Source organism: Frieseomelitta varia, unplaced genomic scaffold, assembly GCF_011392965.1.
Source record: "Frieseomelitta varia isolate USP_RPSP 00005682 unplaced genomic scaffold, Fvar_1.2 scaffold_285, whole genome shotgun sequence".
Lineage (NCBI taxonomy): Eukaryota > Metazoa > Arthropoda > Insecta > Hymenoptera > Apidae > Frieseomelitta > Frieseomelitta varia.
This window is the reverse complement of record NW_025110018.1, coordinates 2,089,009-2,116,961: the sequence shown is the minus strand read 5'-3', so window position 1 is coordinate 2,116,961 and position 27,953 is coordinate 2,089,009. Positions and strand designations below refer to the sequence as shown.

At 28.7% G+C, this 27,953-nt stretch overlaps 2 protein-coding genes across 4 annotated transcripts; one reads left to right on the top strand and one right to left on the bottom strand.

The window, feature by feature from the left end:
• Positions 1-144: 144 nt before the first annotated feature.
• LOC122529376 (protein NDNF) lies at positions 145-19,051 on the top strand. The gene is made up of 7 exons (XM_043655457.1): positions 145-710; positions 8,472-8,602; positions 11,096-11,405; positions 13,601-13,844; positions 14,256-14,489; positions 15,131-15,286; positions 17,758-19,051. Exons 1-7 carry the CDS (start codon positions 400-402, stop codon positions 18,124-18,126), a joined length of 1,755 nt encoding a protein of 584 aa, XP_043511392.1. The 5' UTR covers positions 145-399; the 3' UTR covers positions 18,127-19,051.
• Positions 19,052-21,275: 2,224 nt separating this feature from the next.
• On the bottom strand, positions 21,276-26,859 carry LOC122529377 (SET domain-containing protein SmydA-8-like). Of its 3 annotated transcripts, none has more exons than XM_043655459.1 (5): positions 26,521-26,859; positions 25,747-26,232; positions 24,528-24,905; positions 23,092-23,427; positions 21,276-21,639 (listed from the first exon to the last, which is right to left on the bottom strand). In XM_043655459.1, exons 2-5 carry the CDS (start codon positions 26,166-26,168, stop codon positions 21,333-21,335), a joined length of 1,443 nt encoding a protein of 480 aa, XP_043511394.1. In that variant the 5' UTR covers positions 26,169-26,232; positions 26,521-26,859; the 3' UTR covers positions 21,276-21,332. The 3 variants fall into 3 exon arrangements, with proteins under 3 accessions (XP_043511394.1, XP_043511395.1, XP_043511396.1); XM_043655460.1 differs by having other exon boundaries at positions 25,747-26,225; XM_043655461.1 differs by having other exon boundaries at positions 25,747-26,173.
• Between the last annotated feature and the right edge of the window lie 1,094 nt (positions 26,860-27,953).

Here is a 27,953-nt window from a genome sequence, read left to right as displayed (position 1 = left end):
TCAGGGTCACCCACGTACATACGTGTATACACACGTGCATCGACGCTAGCACGTACACGGCAAAATGTAACGAGTGTACGGTTTGGTCGGTCGTGGGGGACGAGGCAGGGTTGAGAGTAAGGGAAAGGAGGCAAGGACGAGGAGGGGAAGGAGGGTTCCTTCCAGAAGATGGGGCAAACACGTAGTCGCCTCGGTAGGAAGCGAAGAGGGGTTATTTCGTTTCGTCTCAGCGTGGTTTCCCAAGCGGCAGCCTCGCTTGCCGACTGGCATCGTCTACCGTTCGGCACACAGTCGAACTCGTTCGCCACTGGACGACGGACGTCGCGGCGTCGTCGTCGTCGCCCTTTTTATCCCCAGATATTTTCACATTCTCGTAGCTGAGGAAAATCGGTGCCCACGATGCGTCACGCGCTACCGCTCCGCTTATTCTACTTCTTCTTCTACCTCCTGGTATTTGTGTCAGTGTACGCGCGACGTGCCACCGGTTGCGCTTTCTGCGAAAAGCTCTCCCAGCAACAGTTGCAACTGCGCCAGCTACAGCAGTTGTCGCAGCAGCAACCGCACCAGCAACAACAGGGGTACAAAACGATCGGCAGCCCGAGGCCCTTCGGTGCCGAGAAACCGACCAGGGTGCAGGAGTTCAACAGGACTGGCGTGCTGCACCCCGAGTACCTGATACCGGCCACTCTTCGCCCCGGTAACGTATCTCAGTAAGTATCTCTGTTCACCGTGTTTTCTTCGATTTCACCAGGTTTCCACTCGCTTGCGAGAAATCTTCAACCTGACCGCGACGAAGCGTTTCAACGACACGCGTCGTTGTTAATTAAGAAAAATATCTTTTTTGAATCTTTTTTTCTCTGAAGTTCACTGATTTTTCAATTTCAGAGGAATTTCACAGCGTATTATCGTTTGAAATAAGTCGTTTGCGACTTTATAATTGGCGACTTTTGAGTTTTAATCTCTGAAATTAAAAATCGTGTGTGTGTGTGTGTATAGAATGTACCAAATCTTTCTGTTTTGTTCCCTCATTAAATCACTTCATTGTTATTCTATATGTTAAATTTTAATTTCTTTTGAAAGATGTGTGAATTTCTATCTTTGAGTTTCTCCCACATATAAGCGAAATGTAATATATATGTGTGTGTGTGTGTTAAGTATCTTGTAACTTCGAATAAATCATTTGATTTATTCCGCAATGTAAAAATGATCATTTTGATCTACACGTGAACTTGTTTCTTTTAGAAAATTAGTTAAACGTGATTGTCTTTATGAACAATGAAATTTATACCTTTAATTTATACCTTTCGGTTTTTCCTTCTACGAATGGTATTCCATTTGCTTCCGTTATGAAACGAATTATTTTACACCAAAGTAACACGGATTACGTTACAATCCAATTCACTTGGAATGCCAAATCCTTTGGCCGGGCAATATAATAGAAACGTAGATACCCGTAGATTACATTACCGAGAACGTATTACACTTCTGACTATCGAGTATCGAGATACACTAGAATGACTAATGTATCTTAGAAACCACTAGTTCATCTACACAACTATCATTCGTGTACGAAAGAACAATTGGTAACTTAAATCACGTTTTATTAGAGCCAGACATATTAAAAGTGAAATCTTTCATCTGAGACATGTTCCAGATCCTATTCATAGTACAGAATACAGACTACGAATCAGATTATACGTACATAGATCACTCGAATTGTATAATCGAGTTACTCCTAAAATTTTCATTGTCACTCGATGTGCATTTTTGTACCGTAAGGAAGTAAAATCTTTTATCTTTCTTTCTTTTTCTTCTTCTTTTTTTTTTTCTTTTTTTTTTAGTAAGTACTTTGATCTAAAGATAAACGGACCCGTAAGAAAGGTGCATTCACTTTTCGCTGAACCATAGAAACAATTCGTGCGAATTTCGTTTGGGTTACATAGCTTGTTTATTCGATGCACGTGTATCCAAGCCTATGGAGCTTTGAACGTTTATACGAGAACGTCACGAATCTCGTACCATGTTTCATCAACCGTAGCACAGATTTTACGAATGCAATTTGACTCGAATTACGGGCAGATGATATAATTCTCGTTGCATCGCATGAACTGCGGTTCAAATGATTTGAACTTTCGCGGCAGTCTGTTTATTGAAATTATGCTTTGAAACTTCGTTGCAGCATTTCTTGGCCGTACTAATTCTTAAAAAATATAATTTAAAGCAGTTAAAAAAGAATCCAGAGAAAGTTAAAATAAACACAAAATATAGTTTAAAATTTATACTAAATGGAGTTATTTTATTTTATTTTATTGGAGTTGAACTGTGTTATAATTTAACAATGATAAATTGAAATGATAAATGAAAATGTTAGCCTAATCGGAACAATATCAATTCAAAGTTATTCTTTAACTCTCTCATAGTCTCAATTTTAGTCTCTCACAATTCTTTAATTAATTTCATTTTCATAGTTTTCAAAATTAAAAATCAACTTCAAGCTTTATTTTGTATTATAATGTTAAATGATATATATTTGTACAATATACTATATTTCCTATATTTCATCATGTACATATGAAATTTTCCATTTTTCCGTATTAAACATTTTTATTCGTGAAGAATCTATCGTTTTATTCACAGAACGAATATATTCTTTATTTTAGCAATAATGTATCAGAAAATACTTGAAAAACAATATAACATTTAATTAAATATATGTGTTTTTATTAATTTTGATGACTTTTAACGAATGAATTTTAATAAAAATTATACTCATTGTGTTATATTCTTATGTCATTTTTTTATAAGAAATGTTTTATTTATCACGGTAGATACTTGCCGTATATTTTCATTTCGTAAATTAAACTTACCATTGAATATTTTCATGTGAAATTTACTCTATGTATTTCTTGTAATTAATATAAATAATACTCTGCAGTTCTGATATTTTTATGTTAATATATTATATTTAATACAAAAATAACATGCAATATATTAATACAAATATAATTATTATATTATTATAATGTATTACATTTATATTTATATTAATATATTATATTGCATTATATTAAATGAACTTCATGAATTAGTTAGTTATTGTCTTATAATGAAAATATCATCTTAATTGAACAATTTAACGACCCTTCCTTCTATATATTATTTTCAAATTTTTTTATTATTATAAAAATATACTATAAGGACTATAAGAAATTTTAAACACGTATGAAATTATCGGAAAATTAGTTTCTAAACATTAATGTCATAAGTCAATAATTATTATAGATTCATTAATCTGTTTAATATATTGCATAATATTTGTTAAAGCATTCTAATCACCTATATTAAATTATTCATATTATTAAAATTATACCAGAAATCATAATTATTCAAATTATTTTAAGTTCTCTGCAGTTATGAAAATGGAACATTAGGTATCTAATAATGTGTTTCTTCATGTGATAAAAATTCCTTACTAAATTATATATCTATTAACGCGTGTCATATTGTATTATTAAATTAAAATTAAATATTCAATTATTAGATTAAATTAGCTCTATAAATACTAATAAGTTTGTAATTTATCTATTATTTTTATACCTTTCAACACTTTCTGCGTTAATGTATTTTGTTGACTGCGGTCACTAATAATCATACAAATGCAATCTCAAATAAAATAAATAATAATAATAATAATTAATAGATACTTGTGAAAACATTTCAATTAATTTTATTGGAATATTTCTAAGTATTAAAGAATTAAAATTATTAAAATTAATTATGATATACTTCTTCTATTTTCTTTTTCTAAGCAAATTGCAGTGAATTAATTATTTTCATTAAAAATTGTTTAAATGATCGATACTTTTCATTATTATTTTGTTTGTTATACAAAATATTTTTGATGTTTATAATGTAAGTAAAATGGTTTTTAATATGCTTTCTTCTGGCAATATTATCGTCTATAATTCTATTTTGTTGCATTTATCCAATGCGTCGCGACACTATGCATCATACATTAGCAGATAGTTTCCACAAAACTCATACGCTAAGTCTAATTCCACAATTGCTCTGAACTTGAACTTAACATATGTATATTTAACTTTTTAGCAGGTACATTAACAGGCTCAACAATTTCAAGTGCATGACAAATTAAAATTCGTTACATGAACTAAAAAATATTGTTATAAGTTAACGTTACACATTAAATGACCAAATGGAAGATTATACAATTACTACTAAAATACTATCTTAATTCATTCACTAATCACTACCACTTACAAGTTATCAAAAATATCAAGAACAGAGTTATGTTAATTGAATTATGATTGTATTATCTTTATATCAGTAATAGGTTATTCTCTAAAAAGTTTCGACTTTTGAGAATTCAAAACTTCCGTAACTCATTGTCAGATAAAAAGTATAACAATGAATAAAGAATAATTCGCAGCGTGAATAAAGAATGTTTGACTCGTATGTGTATCTCGAATGTTCGATGTGAGATGCTTTGCGAACGCGGTTTTTATTTTTAAAGTTACAAGCAGATGTGCAATCAATCGTAATTCTGAAATGATAATGCAAAATATTCAAATCTAAAAAAAAATTATCAAAAAACTGTCGATAGGTATATTCTGAAAAAAATGTTTTTAACAAGAATCTGCATTGTGCATATTTTTGTACGTTGTGTCATGTTCTTGTTCAACTATGGCCAATAAAAATTAATACAAAGGTATTAACTCCAGGTTCTTAAAACAAGAAATTCCACTTGTAAAATAAAATCAGTATAAGCTTTAAAAGTTCCGAGTTTCGAAAGTTTCGAAATCTTCACCTCTCGCGCTAGTAACTGGTTCACGGACCATAACGAGTGACCAAACCGTATACAATAATTCGCCTTCATTTTTGAATTCATCGATATATTTCTGGATAGAAATTACTAAGAAGTAATAAATTTATTAATTGTTTTGCCTGGGTTATATTTCAACATACTTGAAACTCAGAAAATATTGCAATTTTGGGCCAAATATTCTCGACTTGCGCGGCACGTCATTCCCAGCGCAAGAGGCTAAAAGTTTCGGATTAAAAATTCCGTGAATTTAAAGATCAGTTTCGAATCCATCCCTACTTCATATCTTAATCTCTTCTTTCGAATCAAATAGCTTTATCCGATAACTGGGTAGTATGCAAATTTAATTAACCATTTATTAACTCATTTTGTTTCAACATATACGTACAAAAACTTCCTGTCGGAAGATTCGGAAATACTAAGAGTACTGCACTCGATAATATAATCTCCGTTTAATGCATACGCGTAATCATCGGCTGTACTACTGCGATTAATAATCACAATCGTAAGTCGTAAGAAAATTTCAGAGACTTTTGCCCAAAATTGCAATATTTTTTCTGTTTCAAGTACATTGAAATATAACCCGGGCAAAACAAATAATAAATTTATTACTTCCTAGTCATTTCTATCCGGTGATATACCGATGAATTCAAAAAAGAAGGCGAATTATTGTATACAGTTTGGTCACTCGTTACGGTCCGTGAATCAGCCTCTAGCGCAAGAGATTAACGCTAGAACTAGAAATGCAGAGTCAAAATGACCAATTTATAATTTTTTAGAGTAATTTCGCGGTAATTTACAGTGTCACATTTCTTAGAAATTCGAGTGGTTTTTGTAAAATATATATGAATAAAGGCTCACGTTCGCTAGAACTACCAATGCAGAGTCAAAATGACCAATTTATAATTTTTTAGAGTAATTTTGCGGTAATTTACAGTGTCGCATTTCTTAGAAATTCGAGTGGTTTTTGTAAAATATATATGAATAAAGGCTCACGTTCGCTAGAACTACCAATGCAGAGTCAAAATGACCAATTTATAATTTTTTAGAGTAATTTTGCGGTAATTTACAGTGTCGCATTTCTTAGAAATTCGAGTGGTTTTTGTAAAATATATATGAATAAAGGCTCACGTTCGCTAGAACTACCAATGCAGAGTCAAAATGACCAATTTATAATTTTTTAGAGTATTTTCGCGGATTTACATTTCTTAGAAATTCGAGTGATTTTTACAAAATATATATGAATAAAGGCTCACGTTCGCAATCGTATTCTACTCCTTGTATTCCAATTTCTTTGACTCGAATTTTTCTACATTATTTCTAGCGTTAATCAGAGACAGAGAGAGAGAGAGAGAGAGACGATCGATTGAATCGAAAGTAACGAGCATGCAAGTGAGTAGATACTTAGATCGATATACAACGAAGCAACGAAGATTGAACGGGGATTGAACTGAACGGTGAGGAATATAAGCACGCCGCGCTACCTTTCTCAGGAACTTCATTCAGCCGGGGTTCGTCGTCCGGTGTGTCTCGGTTAGCGTGCGTTAAAGCGAAAGGTCGCGACGTTTCCTGGGAAGTGGGGGTCTAGGCTGAAAGGCGCGTGCGAGAAGGCGTCGCGATGCCACGCGTCGCAGGCTCTACTATTGGCGTGGATTTCCACGAAAGTCGGTAGACGGCCTCGCGCTGCCGGCCGAATGACAGAATCAATTCGAGCCTGTCGCGGGACAAACCAAACGCCAAAATTAGACGACGGGGGTCGTGGATGCGCGACCCCAGACGCCGCGACGCCGGCATTGTGTGTAGACGCTAATTTTACAATAGCCGTTTCAGTGCCAGGCCGTGAACGAAGAGCACGTGTGGCGCGAGCGTCCCGACGCTCTCGCGGACTACACTAACTACGGGATGAGCTTGTGACGACGCGACGTACGAAACCAACGACGACGACGGGGATACCAGCGAAGGGGAGGGGCAGATCTTGTTGGAACGAAACGGAGAGAGAAAGAGAAAGAAAAAGAGAGTAACAACGACGGCTGTGTCGAGGCATAAACTTAACCGGTACGATCTTTGAAGGGGGAACTTTTGTACGATCAAACATTTTGACTAAATATAAACGACACGCCACATTTGTATATCCATTTATACGCGCGTGCACGCGCGTATGTGTGTATTCATTGAAGTTTGCACTCTATTGTTATTCAAGAGGGTTATTCAAATTATTTGTTGCTGGATTCTGGAAGGTTTAGTGTGAAGGTGCCTCGTCGTCGCTAACTTTTGGCTGACACATCGTTGACATGCACAGTATTTTCACGCCTCTTCTCTTTTATTCGTTTATGCGAACAAATATTTCGATCTGAAAGTTAATTTATTAACAGAATTTTAATTACAATTAGAGGGAGAAAGACTCACTAGTTAATCGTAGCTAGTTGTTCCAATGTTAAACCTGGATAATTAATATTTGTTAGAATTATTTGATATTTTAGTGATATTGTACCGACGAAACACAATAATGAAAGAACAAGCAGATGAAACATGACTATGGATATATAATTTTCAAGTTACGTAACATATTGTAGAGTATAGAGAGTTCAAAATTAATAATTTGTACAAATGGACCGTTTCGTACTGGTGTCGAAGTATAATAATAAAACGTATAGTATAAAATAATGGATAAATAAAATTTCAAAAAATATAAATGCAGAAATAAATTACTTTCATAAAAATGAAATTTATTGCTTAATTTCTCTGACGAATTTGAATTTAAAAATACTTATAAACCTGATTCGTTCGTAATGTTTAATGATTAGTTATCAAAGTTTGCGTACGTTCAGAGAATTTATTATTTTCTACAGTAATTCTCTATTATGAGGTTTATTTTATATACCTCTTTTCATTTTCTTGGATAGGCATTTTATATTATAAAATTTATAACATTGTAAGAATATCAATTTGTTTAACGATCCTCCGCCTTTGCGATTCGCATTATTCATATTGTTTATTATTACTTATATAATTGATAATGTAATCAATTTATTGCCGAATTTATAAATGACAATTATAAATGATGATATCTAGAGAAGGAAAACATTAAATATGTTATCAAATAAATAATATTATAACAATATTACAATAATATGAGCAATTTTTTCGCTAATCTTGAGTAATTTAAATAATTTCTTGTACAATTATAATTTCTTGTAAAATTATACATTCGCATACATATGGAATAAAATTTTAAGGATAAACTAACATTATAGCTGATATTATTTTTGTGTATCTAATATTAAGATTAGGTTCTACTGAAAAAAAAAGAATAGATCTTTAGACTTAATTATGGGTCAAATTTTTGATCTCTCCTAAGAAATTTTTTTATTGTATTATAAAATACAACGTTTAAAGTAATATATAATTTCTTTAAATATCCTTATTACTGTTAATATTAAAAATTTAAGTTATCTGTCATTTTTACGCAGTTTCTTCCTAAAAGGATTATAATACCAAAAAGGAATCGTATCTTTTTTTTTTGAAAAACGAATCTTTTACATCGTCTGATTAAAATACTGCTTTGTGTTTGGTTACATTTAATACGTATCGAACATTAATATCATACTGGATGCAGATGAAATTATTGCAGGTTCTACTACTTGAGTCCACGCGAAGGACCACCTCTCACATTACTCGTTAGTCCCTGTAGTGGGCCAATATCATGGACGGTCAGTTACGTGGAACCACCGGAGAATGCTGAAGAAACGGAAGGAGTAAAATGTACGGAGAATTATTTTTTGTACAGGATGTTCCGAGAGGCGAAACTCATACTCTGTGTTAATGAATTCAAATGGATAAGAAAAAGAATTCATATAAATTGATGTCCGAAAATGCTTCATTGTAAAATTACAAGCGTTTTGTAAAGATTTTCAAGAGGAAGTTGTTCTTAAGGCTTGTTACATATAGAATCACAGACAGACACGAATGTTCCGTTGACAACGCGTTTCCAAATGTGAATTGCACTATTTTAAATAGAATGTACGTGAATTTCTTAATCAAAAATTCCCTTAATGTTGGATCAATCGCGATATTAACAGATCCAAGTCCTATGATCCTTTATTTGTGGAGTCACGCGAAATAGTTGGTTTGTGAAAATGAAATGAAAATAGAAAATCAACTTTGGACATGTATTCAAGATTTCTATTATTTCCACAACAGGAATATTCGAAAGAATTCGACGAATAGAAGCTACACTCTTGAAGAAATTTTGAAACAATGAATAAAAATTTTTGACACCTTATGACACCTTTCAAACGAAGCATTTTTGAACATAGGTTTATATGATCTTCTTTTATCTACTTATAGTAGAGTATAAGTTTAGTCTTCATCTTTTGGGATACCCTGTAACTAAAATATATTAAAATTAATCTGTGAATCAAATCAACCATATTCTTTTAAAAGAACAAAGCTTATGATAAATTAATTTAATCCTTAAGTGGCGTTAGACAATCACAGGCGACAATGGTATAATTGTAATAATTTGTATTACAAAAATTCGAATTATTTAATTTTATTTCGTAATTTACATTTTTTTCTAGATAGAGATTAGTCGTGAAATTAAATCGAATCAAAAATCTAAAAATTAAGCAATGTAAAGCACAAATTTTTGGCACAATATATTTTTTATATTATAAGTATTTAATAACACCACTTAGAGGTTAAATTTATTTATCACAATTAATTGATAGAAAGAAATGGTGAAGAATAATGTCGTTTTTAATAATTTTATATTTTATAGATTTATATTTTTCTCACATATGTCAAATGTGATAATTTCTTTCTTAAATACAATTGTTTTTCTTTATATTTTGATATATTCAGTAAAACTTTAAAGAACAAAGTTAATTAATATTTTCAGTATTAATACCTATTAGTATCTTTATTATAACTCTAGAATATCCAAATAAATCAATAAGAAGTATTAAGAACATATTTATAACAGATATTTATAACATTTAGTTCTTAACTAATTTGAAATAATTACTTCTGCATTATCAAAAAACAAAGATACAAAATTTTGTTGTTTAAGAAGTTCTACTAATATTTTACTTAAATAAAATGTTTTAGAAATATAGAATTACTTTAGATGTACATATCTCGAATACAACATAACGATGCCATTTAAGATTTTCCTGATTGAATGCAATTGACACGTATTGTCTTCACTAAATAATTTTTGTTATTTGATACAAATTTGTCAGAAATCGATGGCTACTTAAAAGAATGATATTCAAAGTTCTGCTGGAAGTTAATTTTTCAATTATAATAAATGAAACATTTAATACATATGTGAAAATATAAATATTAACAATGCTAATTATATTTCCTCATTTTTCTGAATATATTTATTGATTATATATTCATTACTGATTTTCATTACTGATTTACGTAACGTTGGATAAATATATATAAAATATCGTAAAATCTTTTCGAATATTTAACAAGCTACATTATTATTGTGATATTATTTACTATATTTTTTATTTATATTTACTCTATACAATATAATTACTTGCATTAATTAACCAGTAAAAATTTTTATTCAACGCTAATCTTTAATCTTTAAATTTTGCACTAATTTAAAACTTATTGATTTTTTTTTTCAAATGATGGGAAATACACTTTCTTAAATAAAAACTTAACTATAACTATCTTTTGAACATAATACTTCTCTCCACCATTTCTTATTTTTAGTTATAAAAATATAGTTGCTTTAATTATAAATGAATACTTTCAAATATAATCATTATTTCATATACTTTTTTACAATTATTTTTTAATGAATTCTAATCTTTCAAAGCATACAACAGATTAAGCATTCTTTAAACATATATTTTTTAATACATTCAATATATTGTAACACATTAATCTCTTTGTATCTTTAATAAATGAACTAATTATTTTATACACCTTAGGTTATCTGTACAATATTCTAGTACGGATTATACATATATAAATAAAAGTTAAACTCATATAAATTCATATTTAAATAGTTTCTAGAATATTTACTAGAATATTCAACTATTGAATATTTTTTCGAAATTTCTTTTTATCGGAACGATCATATTTTACAAAATTTTTGTTAGCTCTATGTTTATCTAAAACGACCAATAGAAAATTAAAAGAAATTAGATTAGTAAGACGAAAAAACTTAAAATATGAATGAAGGCAAATGAGAGTTTGTGATAAAGTGTATCATAATCGATGCAACAGTGCAAACACGGTGGCCAGTGAAGAGTTTGAAACCAGGCTCTCCCCTTTTCACTTACGAGGGTGCAGAGGATCAGAATTTCACAATATCAAAGACACGTGCTGGTCTTTATTGGTTCGAAATTAAATCCGTGAACCCTCCTGATGCCAATTTACAAAACTTGACACCGGGCACGGTGCTTCTATACGCCACGTCAAGCAGCCTGAGCCATATTCCAGAATTGTATGTGAACGAAAAGGAAAATCGTCACCGCTGGTTAAGATTTCAGCAACGAAGAAGCAAACGTCGGCTCACAATATCCTGGAATAAAAGGTACTGTTAATAATTTTTTTTTTTTTCTTTTTTTAACATGTAAGCCGTTGGAAAACTTAAAGTGGAGTTTTCTATAAATGTTAGACATACGTACGTGCATTTGACTTTGTATAGAGAAAAACATATTTCTGTTTCCACTATAACTCCGTTTTATATGGACTCCATTTGTTTGGATCAAATTTCAGTTAATCAACCTAACTAGCTTATTTCACATTCGAACCTTCATTTCTACCATATGGACAAAAAATCATTAATAAAGGGAAGAATCAGTGTACTTGTATTATTCTTCTATTATTATTATAATCAGTGATATATACAATTAGACAAAATATTTGTCTCATAAGGGAAGAATCAGTGGACTTGTATTATTATTTTATTATTCTACTTGTATTATTATTCTCTGTTTCATAAGGGAAGAATCAGTGGACTTGTATTATTATTCTATTATTGTTGTAATCAGTGATATATACAATTAGACAAAATATTTGTCTCATAATCAGTTTATATAAATGGAGTTTTGATGCACGTGATCTTCAACTAACTCATTCGTGTTAGACCAACAAAACAAATGCTCGTTCAGTCACCGTTTCGCCAAATTCATGCTTATTTATGACATTAACACTCGCTTAGTATAACGACGCGAATACGAGCACAAATTTGGATGAAATGAACGAGATACAAGTGTCTGTTTAGTTTAAACGTACTATTATTATGTGAATGTCATATCCAAGATAAAGAATTTTTTACATATATATGCGTGCGTTTGAATTTTACTTTTAATCGTCATATTCACTGCTAACTCAAATCATGTGATTTCATTAGTGTTGCCATTTCTGTTTCAATGTTTTGCGTTGGAACACATTTAAAATACAATGAGTATACTTGTGGTTTAATATTTATATGCGATTAATAATTATACGCGCTATTATATTCACTATACGAGTATAATCGGTTTTAATTACATTTTTGAAAAAAATAAAAATAACACACAAGGTGGTCCAATAAAAATTAGTATTTGAATATCTCCATTGATTTTAGAGATATGAAAAAATTTTGTTAACGAAAATAGTTGTTCAATATAGAGAGGGTTATAATATGATAAATTTTTTTGTAGTTTGAAGAATTTCGAAGATTTCAAAGTCACCTACAGTTTTTTAAATAAAATCATTCATTTTTTGATTCATTAATCAATGCAACTTTGCATTTTCTATAAAAACTTGTGTATATTGAAAAATTATTCAATATTTTTAGTTTGATTTTATAAAATATATTGCATGAAAAACGAGAACAATATGAACAGAGGAATACCGTTCCTCGTCTTTTATATGATAGATTTTACAAAATTAAAGTTTCACACGTAAGTTAATACTTTTTTTTATAGAGAATATCAAACTGTATCGACTGGTAAACAAACAAAAAAGAAAACATGATTTTATTAAAAAAAAAGACGATTTTGAAATTTCCGAAATTCCTATGAAAGATTGTTACTGCCAAAAACCACGGAGACATTCAAGTTATTAATTCTTATTAAACCAGCCTGTATATAAATACTCTAGTTAATTGTTTTGTACTTGTGAATTATAATTTTTTTTTTTATAATTTTACAATTTTCACGTATTTAACAACTTCTTGAATTTAATCGAATTAATAAGTTCGATGCAAGAAAGATAAATATAGATTACAAAAATCTGTTAATATTTTAGTAATGAAGTTTCCTACGAAATTGTACAATACATATTTTCTTTTAGTTTCATTTTAAAGAGCAAGGACGACTTGATGATATCAATACTTCGAAAATCGTGTAAAAGCAAATTGAAATGAAAAAATGAAATGAAATAAATTAATTAATTTTTAAATGGAAATAGAGAAGTTCTAAAATTCATTCGATCCAGTCCAACCTGGAAACACTATCAACAAATTAAACAAATTGCCAAATTTTTCCGAAATATTATATTTTAAAATTTATCTGAACACGGTGCATGCAATAATTGATATCATTACAATGTCAATTCATAGTCAGAGAAAAAGTAACACATCAAATTCATGTTCAAAGGAAAAGTAAAAAAATTTTCTTTAGTACCGATGCATTGAAGAAATATAAAGTTTACGGAGGAACGTTTTTCCACCGAATTCAGATTGGCTTACACAATTTAATTTATGCCATGAATTCGACAGAAATCCATTGATCTTTACAGCAATATAGATCCCCACTTGTCGCACTACTGTTTAGCCGTGACATCGGGCTCTCAGCCTCATCCTTTAACACTATGCGCCGCGCAAAATATTCTACGCGTTCACCCGCATCCGACAAAAGGGAGTTCCTCCTCTAAAGAACAGCAGCACCGTGGCATCCCGGAAGGACTTCATTGCGTGCGTCAAACAAAATTGACGCTCCACAGGATGAAGTACGATACCACGTACAATTTTACCTTATATGTGGTTAGTAATTGCAACTGGAGAGGACATAATTCTACAACAGTACCTATATATCACGTTTTTTTTTCTTTTTTTTTTCTTTTTAAGTAAATGTGAACCAGATTTTTTTATTTCTCTTCTCACTGAGGCAAAAATATCTCAGAGGATTGAAAAGTGAAATTCTTTTTCACAGAAATGCTCAGTTTTTAAAAGATGTTGTTTCTTTATTTTAATTACTTTAAGCATAATTTTAGTTGTTTTATTAGTTTACTAGTGTCATTGTAACGTAATATTGTTAAGCATTGATTTAATATTAAAAATAAAAAGATTGTGTCTATTTCTTTATTGCGTATTTTAAATTGCTGTTTCATTTTTTACTAGTTTAAGCATACTGTTAGTTTCAAACAGTGATCAGTTGTATTTATTTTGTATTAGGTAAATATGCGAAACAATGTCTCGAATCGGATAGCGACTGATACTATAAAATTTCGAAAAACACCGGAGTTAAGATTACGCACTGGACATTATACCACAGCTAATCTGCGTAAAACCGATGGATTCATCAACTTCCATTATCGTCCTCCGGGAAATACTTCGAGTACCTTTCATATTCTTCCTTGCGGTGGTGGCATCGTCCGAGCAAAATTAAGTGGTTCGGGAATTTTAAGGGTAATAAACCTTTTCTAACTATTTCCTAGTCGTGGCTAATGCACAAAGATTTTTATTACGTGTAAATCAAAAAATTGAATTTTTATATTGTTATCTCAAACAATATCTAGCAATATTAAATATCTATTAATACAATCACAGTTTTGAATAATTAATTATATTAAACAATTAATTTTATTAAATTTATTTGTTTACATTTTATTTCACATTTTATTTATGTAATTAAACTTACTTTCATACTTTAATTTTCACAATTTAAAGTTAAAATGTTTTCTTTGTGAATTGAACTTTGTTGTCATATGAATTACATAATTTTATTCATTATTCGTTTCTAATTTTGCAAAAATAGAAACGACATCGGTTCTAATAATTTTTAACGAACTCTTTGAATGAAATAATATTTCATAATAATAATTTAAATGTATTTCAATGTACATACCATTATAACTCTATCACACAATGTGATAAAAGCAATCACATGATTGTTATATCAAACTATATAATTATAAAACAATTAATTATTCATAAATCTATGAATGTAAACAGATTATGTGATTCTTGTGAAGAAGCAGCAGTATTATCTCAATTTTTTTATTGAGTAGAATTTTATTTTATTCACATTTTGTAATTTATATTTGTAGGAGAAAGAGGTGGTAGGATATGCATCATTAAGGGTACCACCTTTAACTTCTGGAAAAACATATACATTACGGATATCCGCTACACCACAAGAATTAGTACGAGTATCTGCCATTAAAGTATTAGCTACTCAAGAATCGTCTGCAATATATCCACAGGTATATTTTATATAAATTAATATATGCTGAATAATATTAGCGTAAAATTGTTCTCTAATCACGCTAAAAATTTAATAATGTGAGATAAAAATATAGCAATGCGTAATATTTTTAAACTTTCTACTTAAAAAATAGTAGCACGCATTGCCAATAATGTGAACATAAAAAAATAAAATAATTAGTCGGAATTAAGCTGTAATTACTTTCTAAGTTATATTAATTTTTTATTGTACTCTTTTACCCAAGAGTCATCAAAAAATTTATATCTATAAAAAGAAATTCTCTCAAAGCAATTTATCTTTGAGTAATCGACATTTTTGTAAATAACTGAAACGAAAAGTAACGGGTGATAGAAAATTTAATGGATCTTCTACAAGCCAAAATAAGATGAAAATGAGGAATAAAAATTTCATTTGAGTTATTTATTGATATTTTGACATCAATCAAAGTATCTTTAATTTCTGTGATACTTTTATACATGAACGAATATAGGACAATCTAAGTGGTAGATGGCAATCCTTAAACCTAACAACGCATGTCTGATAGTTTACATCCTTATTCTACTGATCTTCCATAGTACATACAATTAATTTAAATTGTTGGATTAGAAACTTATATCAAAAAAAAAATCTAGTACAATATTTACGCCTCTGTAAAAAGAGGTGATAATAATATTTAATAATTTTAGCAATTCCCCGATAATTTTTTAATTTGACAGAAATCTACAAGAAAAGATTAAAGCTTACTTTTAAGATTAAGCTTACTTGGGATTTTTTAATAAAAGGAAAATTTTAATAATAGGGATACAAACATATGGATTACATATATATATATTACATATATATGAAATGAAAAATAGGCAAATGTGAACTTGAAACTACAAATAATTGAATTATTCTTATTACTATTCCGTAAAGTAATATGCATTAATACATAATTTAAATTATTTCGATAATAAACGAATTACAATATTGCAATCACGCAATAATTATCTTAAGATAAAATAAATTATTATTTTTTTTATTAAAAACTATATATAGTGACTAGAATAGTATTATTGAGAAAGAAGTCTTACACCGAATGAAATCTTTTTTTTTTCTTTTTTGCATATCGTTCAAAACAACTTTTTTTTTATTTTCTCTTCCTAAATGAAAACTGCTATCCTTTCTTCGGATATATAAAGAAAAATGAAGAAGAAATTTTGTGAAAATATCGTGTTTGTGATAACAAATGTTTATAACATAGAAATTTCGTTTTGTATTGCCCACAGTATATATTCGAAAATAAAACAGCGTTGTTTTAAAGCTGAGCCTCTAATAAAAATATTTGTAAAAATGTTACAAATAAATTTCTATAACTTATAATAAACAACTTACTATAATAAATACTTGTGAAACATGTTGAAGATATTAGAAATTTAACTTATAAAGTTATTTAGTATTTCTGAAATAGAAATTTACAATTTACAATTTGTAATTCACTAATATTGATTTATAAATTAGTTTGCACAGAAGCCTTGTGTATAAAAAATTATTTAAGAAAGTGAACTAATTGATACTTCATTTTAATTCCACTAATCAATCAAAAATAATATTTAAATCCATAAGATGTTTAATCATAAAGATAAAAATAGATATAGTACATACAATGAAAAATATAATTGATCCAATAACGATGAAAAATTATCAATAATTTAAATTTGTAAACACATTTATAAATTGTAAAAGAAATAGTAAATAGTCTCATTTTAAGACATAAAAAATCTTCCACAATCTTGTTTTTCCTAAAAATGATTTCATATCACATAGCAGAGAGAAATAGAAAAATTAAAATATTTCTTAAAAATTATAAAAATTCAAACATCTCTAAAAATAATTTTTTCTTTATTAAATCCACTATTATCTTGAAGATTGAAATTTCTTCTTCAGGATCTCTTAAAATCTATACGATTTTTTTTCATCATTTTATTGATCTTTAAACTAAGATTAAATGACGAAATGTTAGTTTTTGAATCCTAATATACAAAATTCGATAAAATACTAAAAAAAATTGCATGGCAAATTCTAAGTGCTTGTTGTAAAGAGAAAATTTCATTTTTCAAAATGATAATAGATCTAATAGCAAAAAAAAAATTTTTCAATGTTCTCACAGATTCGAATTTTTACAACTTTCGAGGAAAAAAGTATCCACAACGCAAAATCATTTTAGAAAAAAATAAACTCAGCACTATCAAAATAGAGATTCTGTGCTTTAAAATAAGAATAAAGTGTTGTGTAATTTTTTTTTACAAAGTTAATCTAGTCTAGATTTACAAAGTTACATCAAGTTTAATCTAGTCTAGATTTACAAAGTTATATCAAGTTTAATCTAGTCTAGGTTTACAAAGTTATAACAGTTATCGGCAATTCTTCATTGTTATTGGTTCAGTTATGCCCTACACTGTATAAATTACCGAATTACATTTTGTTTAGATACCATCCAAAAGTGCGCCACGTGAATACAGATCCTTAAGAACTTGCCACGAGGTGACAATAGGGGTTGAATCAGCAGGCTCCGCAAAGTATTGCATCCTCGTGCGTGAACTAAAAAGCAGCTCATCGCTGGCTAGCATGACGACAATTCCAGACCAATGCGGCCTTCATCGTCGACGACGTTCTGAGTACACTTTCGAGGTCTGCGAAGAGAAACGAAGTCCACCGAAAGATCGAGCGCTTCCGTTCACCCTTAAGAGGTTACAGCCAGGAAAAGCTTATCTCTTACAAATTACAGCTCAATTAAAAGGACAGTCTTTATCATATCCGTTGTTAACTGTACGCACTCGACGCTCTTGTCTACCTTGATAATCATCAAAGAAAATAGGAATATATTCACTGATGATCTTCAAGATGAACTTTGATCACATAAATTGTTACTTTGTTTAGAACCATTTATTTCGCTTTCTTACTATTTAGTATTCTCTTCGTTTTTTATATTGAAATGAACATACAGATGATCGAGGGATTGCTGTCTTATTAATGTTTATCTATTGATTGAATAAGCAATTCTTTGGTACACTATGAGAACGTTAAACATTGAATTTCTGATGTAAGTTAAGATCTTTTAGATATTACCCGCATAAAGTTTTGGTCCACGTGTAATTTTATTTAAATTAAAATTATTTTTACTTCACGAAAATTGTATGATTTGAAATATCACTTGTAAACGGACAAAACTATTGTTTACTACATGAAAACTGCATGATTTAAAGATTTATGAGTTCAAAATGTCAGTTGTAAGAAAACAAAATAATTGAAATGAACAGAATTATCTGAATATTTTTTTGATAACAAAAGTAGTTTTATTTTTCGAAGATCATGGTGCAAATTACTTGTTAATTCTTTTGAAATAACCGCTGATGTAATTGAAACACTGTACCTTTTAAAATATGTTTGCTCATGGTCTTTCGTTGTCAAAAATAAAATTTACGTATCGCTATATCATTTGAAAATTGCTCCAATAGAATATTATTTATCGATGTATCGATTTATCCACTTTAGTATAAAAAAGTACTTTCTCATTATGAAAAAATGTTACTTCACCTCGAGGCTAAATCTAGTCTAGATTTACAAACTATTATAATCCAATAACGTTTACTTGGAATTTGTACTTCTTTTTTTTTTTTTTACTTTAGTTTAAAATACGTTTTTATTACTGAATTTTATTGAAACGACCAGTACACATCAATAACATTGTTGATTTAAATACAAATTACATCTGTAAATATAATGTTATCTTGTAATAAAATGTAACACCGTAAAACTATACAGCACGGTGCTAATAGCTGTGTCCACTTTCATCATTCAGACAATATGTCATTTAAATTTTGTATCAATGTTACGTACAGTGACTCTTATTAACACATTTTGTGCCATATTTACCATTTACGAAACTTGTTTAAATTACCAGCGAAAACGCGACGCATAGTAAGGTATTTAATCGATCTAAAATTATCTTTTATCTTGGCTAAAATTATGTTTTCTGTTTAATAGTGAAATAATGCTTTAGAAACAAAAAAAAACGGACAATCGTGGGGCCAATTCTTCATCGTGGGACAAACCTTCATCAAATGTAATAATGTTTAAAATATTTTATAACAATGTGAATAATCACAGATAGATACAGAACTGCTAAAAGTGAAGAACATGCTTAGTGAAAAAGTTTTCAAAACGAAAATAATTTGCACAATTTCTTTTAATTTAACATTTTAATATTCAAACTTTGCCAGTGTGTTCTATATGTAAAAATAAAACTAAAATATGTAGCGAAAAGTTAATAAATCCTTCATAATAAAAATATGAAGTGTGAATACGATCAATTTCAACGATGGATTAGTCGAGAAGAATCAATCTACTGATTTCCTAGACCTTACATTATTATTAGGTTTTTTACTTATGAAAAAGCAAAGTCATTAGTTATTTTTGAAAGCAAATATTTACAATACAAAAATATTTACGTGAAATGAATTGATTACGTGTGAAGAAATTCAACAAAGTTGATTTGAAATTCAATCTCCACAGTAAATTCAATAATATTACGATATCAATTTTACATTGGTAAAAGGGGATGTCTACGAAATGTAAATATACGTTTCATATCTTTATTATAACTTTATAATAAATTATTATGAATTTTTTTATTTAATTTTAAATTTTTTTTATTATTTAATTTTAAATTATTATAAATTATAATGAATTTTTTTTTACGTGAGATTTCAGTCTTATTCTCATCTATAGAGCACACTGACAATGTTTGAACATTAAAATACAAGACACTCTGCTTGAAATTATTTCAAACAATGTAAAGAGCGAAACGAGTAGTATGAAAATGTCTAACTTTCGATCAGACTCGATATCTACTTTATAAATGCACCAACGATAAATGATACATTCAACTGTTTCGGGTAGCAAAAATTTTACAACTTAAATGAAATTGTAAAATTGACTTTTGATCAGCTATGTATATCAAGCAAATATTGTACGATGGGTGACGATTAAATGATAATATGGAAAAAATGTATTTTTACGTCACCAGAACAAAATGTGTTAATATTCAGACACCACGATGTTTGACAGAATATTACTTAGCTATACAGGATGTCCCGAATTTAAATGTCAAAATCAGAGAACCGATAAACTAAGAAATCATTTAGAGAAAATCACGAAGAAAGAAACAGAGAAATTTCAATTTTCTCAATAAGTTTATTTGATCCCAACTCAACTCAAGAAAGTAACTGAGAGACCAAACCGTAATACACTAATCACCAGAACAATGTCCAGTTACAATCGCAGTAATCAATATTCAATTTAATGCTTGCATTACTGCAGGTGACCAACCTTTCGAACAGTATCTTTATTAAATGGATGATATACATAATATTATAAGATGATAATATGGATGATAATAATATCAATAAGTGTAAATAAATAAATGGAAAAATGAAAACCTTTTGTCTCGATTGTCTTCAAAATGAAGCAAAAACGTCTAAAGAACATTTTTTCTTAACTTCTCAATCACCTATACGTTGCCGAACTTTTAACATCAAAATTCGAGACACCCTATATATTTATATTAACATTATTGAACTAATTGTTTCTTGATAACAATATTCTATTCAATTATGCAATTATGAGAAACCTTTATTTTAGTACAAAGAAAAGGTATTTGTTACTAGTAAATATGCTATTCAGATAATAGCATAGTTCAAATAATAAAACATTCTAGTATTAAAAGTATTCCAACAATGGAAATTTAGATATGAAAGGCTCTACTGCATTTACAAAAAATTACTTCATTAACACTATTATAAAGAAATACATAGATCTTTCGAACATTGTAGTCTACGAATATTAATAAGTCATTGTAGTTATTATTATAGTGTAAGATCGTATGACAAAAACAATTTTCATAATATAAATGTATTTTGTAAATTTAATATAATGCAGAATATGAATAACTTTTACAATCCAAATTTTATTATGCCCATCTTATCAAACGTTAAATAGAACTGTTACAATTCAGATTCTATTAATATTCGAAGCTTTTCACCAGGCGAATTCTCTGGTTCATATTGCAATAACGATATTGCTTCTGACAAAAGGCGTTTTCTGTCTTCTCCTGAACAAGTAGACAATTCTCTCAATGCAACTGCAGTGTACAACGCCAATCTCGCACCATAAGGGTCTAATGTTTTAGTCGTTTCTATAATACGTTTACATAATTCCGCTTTTTTCGGATTGTCAGCAGGTAGTAATTGAATCAATGAATGGCTGACAGTTATGCACTGTTGATGCCCAGGATGCAACAGCGCAGTTAGCCTAAAATTACATAATTATATTTACATTATTCGTTCAATACAATATTTAAAATCGTCGTTAATTGCAAATCAAAGTAAAATAAAATTACATAACTATAGTTGAATTATCAACTTTTGTTTCAATATAATATTTAACTCTTTCAGTCCCAATAGAACATACACTCCCAGAGAAATAATAAAGTATTTTACTGAAATATAAATATTAAATTCTGTTCAGTTGAAATTTCTATCTTTCTTAATATATTCACCAAAAAGTTTCTACAAAAAGTGTGTCAACTACGTAATTTTATTTTCTGTAGTTAACTTTTTCAATCCCAGAGGAATACATATGTTTCAAATAAAATTTTAAAATAAATTCTTGAAAATTTGTACATAATTAATATTATTCAATCGAAATTCCAATAATATATTATTTTATAACAAAATATGTATTATATCTTGAGTGACATCTCTACTAAATAGATTGCGTATAAAATATATATAACATAACTTATCTTGCTATAAAAGTGCTAATGTCTTGATTGTTTGCGATTTGTTATAGCATTAAAGCTCTCAGATTTTAAAAAAAATTTAATTGTTAGAATAAGAAAATCAACAAATTACTTTTTAACTCCATTTCGATTCGTTTATCAACAAGAAATTCTTTATAAATGACGCTTTAACAATTCCATAATTATATTCCTATTATCAGCGAATACTTCCTCCTCATAATTAAAAACATTTCATTATTTTTGGCGCATAATGAAAAATGTAATTTTTTAATCATAATTCATTTGGAATGGATACAATATGTCATATATGTATATGCAATGTATAATAATATTCTATTTATGTACAGGTGTAATGTTCTATATACGTATAATAAAAATAGACCTATATATAATAAATATGATAGTAAAAATATAAAAATATTTTACATAGTGAAAAAATAGAAAAGAGAAACAGAATTTCTCTAGAAAGAGTTATTATAGATAGGATATTATTTGTTCTGGAGCAGAACAGAATCTTCCAAGACGGTCAGTCAGGTCAATTCTTAGGAAAAATCGGCCTTACCGAGAAGTTCCATGTCCTGTCATTCTCCCATATAATGGCACTTTCTCTTGCCTTAGAGGGAGAGACAGGATGCGGAAAGGCTCGGTAAGGGTAGAAACAAAACCAAACCTAGAAAAAGGATCTAGCTTTAGAAATAATTCTTAGCAACAGTCAGTCAGTGTTACATGAGGAGAGAAGCAGTACACATCTCCCAGACTCGTACCACACATGCAATATTTATATATATGTAGTTAGTGAAATATAAGTATTAAAAACACACAGTCATCTTTTTATTAAATCATCTCTCCGACGACGGTAAAAGGCCGAACGAGAGAACCTCAGCAAAGCGGGCAGCAATCAACATCACCGTCGCGCTGAGACATTATTTTTTATCCGATATGACAAATTAAAATTATTTTACCGAGATAGAAGATTGATCAATTTATCCTTGTTGGCCTCATACATAATTTCATCGACATCCTCTTCCAATTTATCAATGAACTGCTTCACTTCCGATGCAGTCAAAATTCCAGGACATAAGTTACATCCCCATTGTGAATCAAAATTTAGCGGATCTTTAGGTAAAACAAGACCTTTGTCGTGGGGACATTTTAAGGTACTGAGATGTGTACCCAACTCTGTTGGATCAACACATCGCTTACAATGACAAGAAAAATACTTCGTCTCTAAAAGATGAGCTCTTCGTGCCCTCGTTGTCCAAAGTGCATGTGTATACATTGTGCTCAAGTGGTCTCCTCTGTACATATGTAAATGTGATATGTATATAAATGCACACGCGCATATAAATAAAAATAAAACGCAGAATGTATAATCAAATTTCAAAAGAATATTCTATAATACTTATTTAGAGAATATATCACACATAATGTAGGTTTCATGAACATCATCACGCTCAATTATAATTTATCTAGTTATTGAAAATATTACGTATTTATGGAAAAATTTCTAATTATTATAATAATTATATAATAATATGAACACCAGATGTGCTTTACTAAATACATATATACGTATAAAAAGTAATTATTCAATCATTTTTTTTCTATCTGGGTCTATTATTCAAAAAGAAAATTGTCTTCTGTTCTGAGATTAAAAGTAGAACAAGCTAGCATAATACTTAAATATATTAATAAATATATTCAAAACTGAACAAACAAATCTTCTAAGCTTTTATTTAGTGTAACATAAAGAAGAAGATTAAAAATTTTAGAAAATAGATTTTGAAATTAACTCGTTTGATGTAAAATATTTTATATTTACAAATATTTGATACCAAGTGAATCTTTTTGGAAAAATTTCTGTAGATCATTTCTTTGTAAACTCATATTTATAAACACTTTTGTCTATTCACTAACAATGGACCTATAAAAATAGATATTTGAAAATATAAAAGAAGATTGTATTAAAATAAAAGAAAAATACATCAAGTACTTTTTGCAAATTTCAAAACAATTATTTTTCTGTTCTACAGTGGAGAATGTAATTGTAACAATGACAATGAAGAATTGTCGATGTTTAAACTGACTTCGTAAAAAATGATCAGGAAATGATCATATCCCAAACAATTCTTCAATGAATCGCGGGACATCCTGTATGTTAATTAAATTTTACTTTATTTCCTTTTGTGGATATCTAGAATAAGCTTCTAAAGCCTTGAACCTTTTGTATTTTTAGTTTATGGTAAATATAATAGAATATGTAAATAATCTGCATTTGGCACAAAAATATTAAATAATTTCTGTAGTACAAAATGTGATAGCTACAAAATCTACTAAAAATATATAAAAAAAAAATTGCAAGAGAAATTTATAATGCAAAATATACACATTTACATACCTTTTTATTGAACAAGTAGCTTTCACAATGATTCGAGGTCTGCCCTTATCATCGATTTTAAAATTGTGTCTTGTATTAGCTAAACAAGAATGCTCCAAAAGACATGCTGTTTCATAGATCGCAATGCAACCCTCAGGTGGTAAAGTTTCCAGTGCATTCACTTCTATTAAACCGCAAATTTTGTGCACAATATCTTCGCCAGAGAGGTCATCTGGTAAAAAACGTTTAATATGCCCATATATATTCATTGTTTCTTCGTATGCATCTGTTCCTTGACCACGAGAATCTTCATGGCTTTGTAACTTTTCTATAGAGCGCCAATATTTTGATTTTGTGCGCCATAATACTAACATACGTATTACTAAAAGAACATCGCACCTGGAAAATGAATACCACTAATTACAAACATATTAAGTCATGCATAAATATACAGGGTTGTCCAGCATTTTAGTGTTAAAACTTCACCAGTATGATATATAACTAAAAATGCAAAAAGACCATAAATGCTTCATTAAAATATTATAACAAAAATATCTAATGTAAAGCTGTATACTTATACTTGTATATACATTTCGAAATATTCCTTTATTATCCTCTTTTATCAATGTAAATTAAATGCTTTCGAATTTATTATAAACCAAATTTCATGTTTTATCGAATTTTTTCACGTGCAGTTTTGATTCTCATCTTTGTATTATAAAGTGTCATAAGTAGAAATTTAGAGGCGTAAGAGCTAGTGACCTCATGAATATTATGTATCTTGTCTTATTTATCTGATATTAAATCAAGAAAATTAATATGAAGCATTTCTAAACTTTTTACTGTATATATCATCTATAGAATACAGCAGCAAAGTTTGAACAATAAAATACAGGATATCTTGTATGCATAAATATTGAACTTGTCGCTTCTATTTTTTTATTTCAATATTATACATTGATTTTTTGTTACATAGTACTTGATTGTAATTGATTGTAATATGTTATTTATATCGAATTATTATATTAACTTTCTTTGTTAACAATATAACTAAATATTTTTTCTTTTATTCCAGTTTTCTGCAATATTCAGTATTACAAAAAATATAATTAAATTTTATTTCCTTTATTCGTCCTCTAAATTATTAAAACTAACATATTTTCGATAAAATTTTTTAGTGACAATATTTTCCTTTCTCTAAATGCAGTCGTATTTTTGTCTTATACACTATGTTACAAACCTAGGAATGATCCTTGCTTTTATAAGGAAAGAACATTCCAGACCGTGTCTATGTTTATCAGTAAGACCAGGACAATTCGCATCACACGCCGGCCAAAGACATTTTGTGCATCTTGTACTACTACTCTTACATCGTTTTCCGCAGCCAACACAAACTCTTTGATCTGAATGTAATGCCGGGCCCCAAATCAAAGGTGATTCTGATAAGATTACGTCATCCGGATTTAAATCTCTTGATGCCACTAGATATCGTCCAAGTTCGGAGCTTTCACGAATCTCCCATGGTTGACAAGTTGATCTATGTCTAGGCCAGTCTTGTCGCTGATGCTCTTTTTTACAATAAAATTGTTGCTTGCAACCGTTACATTTCAGCATTGCACGTTGATTACAGATCGGGCAGATGCCTTCCGTTTGATATTCCATGATTTCTTAATTATTGAATATTTAATGTCGTTTTAAAATTAAATCTCTGTGTGTTCTCTATACACTTTTTACAAATAAAAAATATATTACTACTTGGAAGGAATAAATTTCATGATAAAATTGTTATGCAAATCATATTTAGTTATGTTAATTGAAAACAATAATATATAGTTATGTTAAAAATAAAATATGCGATTAAATTATTTTAAGACAAAATATTTATTATAATTATATATATATATATATTATAATTAAAGTAAAATAGTAGACATTTCATTTCACTTGAAACTTACTTATTCCGGAAGTAAAATTCCTTTCAAATATTACAGAGAAATTTATTATACATACATACCTGTGACACACGAGTATGGAGATAATGAGAATAAAATTAAACAGAGTGCTAAGATGGTGCATATTTCAATTCACTTCACATATTTTATTAATTTTGTAATTTTCAAAGAATAATAAATTAATACGTAAAACACTGAATACGTGATAGGATCACTTCAAAACTTCGACATTTAGATTCTGAACTATGACGGTCTGTACACCGACACGATGGTTTAATTATAGGAACAGTACAGTTACGTAGACGTTACTATTTCTGACAAAACTCTATAAGAAATTATTATTACCATACATATACATATAATTTATTATCTGCTAGCTTATACAAAAAAAATTAAATGGGGGTAGTGTATGTTATTTTTTTTTTGAACATTAAATATTTTTGAAAGAATACATTATCGAAAATGTTATTTGTTATATCTTTTTATTCACGATAAAATTAGCACCTTCTGATATTAATTTTAAAAATAATTTTTAGATATTTTAAATATTTATATTGTATTTACAAAAGTTGTTTGTAATAGATAATTATAATTGTATTATAATATAATATATAATTATAATATACGATATTACACTTATAGAATGTGCTCCTATTGATAAAAAAAAAAAAAATATAAAAAGTATTTACAATAAAGCAATATAAAAAAATAATTTCATTAACTTAATATAAAATGGTCATAGAATACAATAATTATATGTACAAATATTAATATACATAACTTTTTTCCTATTATTGTGCTAATCATTCTTCGATAGCGTAACACTAAAAGCCTCTTTTAAGAATCATCTAAATAATCATACATTCTATTTATAACAAATATAAATACATATTATGGATCACTGTATACGTAGCCTCTTATTGATTAATTCTTGCGAAAAATTCAATATTCATTTAATTGTACTTCACTTAAATTGCATAAAGAATAGCGTTATTATTAATGTACTTCAATCGCATATATAATATATATACATATATATCTGATCATGACCGTCGTGTGATTAATTATTTGGTCATGCGTAATTATTTTTCGTTACTACAATTTATGTAGATACGTAAAATTAGAAACGAATGGTCACGATCAGAGAAGAATATGTAATAGCTGTTAAAATAGAATCACCAAAATCTCTTCGCTTATATTTAATTTTAGTAAAAAATATATATGAAGTAAAAGTGGAAAAATCTATTCTATTTCTATACAGTACTTATACTTCTAGATAGTACTGTATTATTAAATTTTTTATTTCTTCAAAACCTATATCAAAAATTATGAAATAAACGAATACAATTTTATATCGAATCAATTGTTAGCATTTTTCTTGCAATTTATTTAAGATTCCATAAATATGACTTTCATAAACTTGCAATTTCAGTTTACAGACATATTGAACATAATCCAACATTTTAAAAAACTATAGTTTGAAATATAAATAATT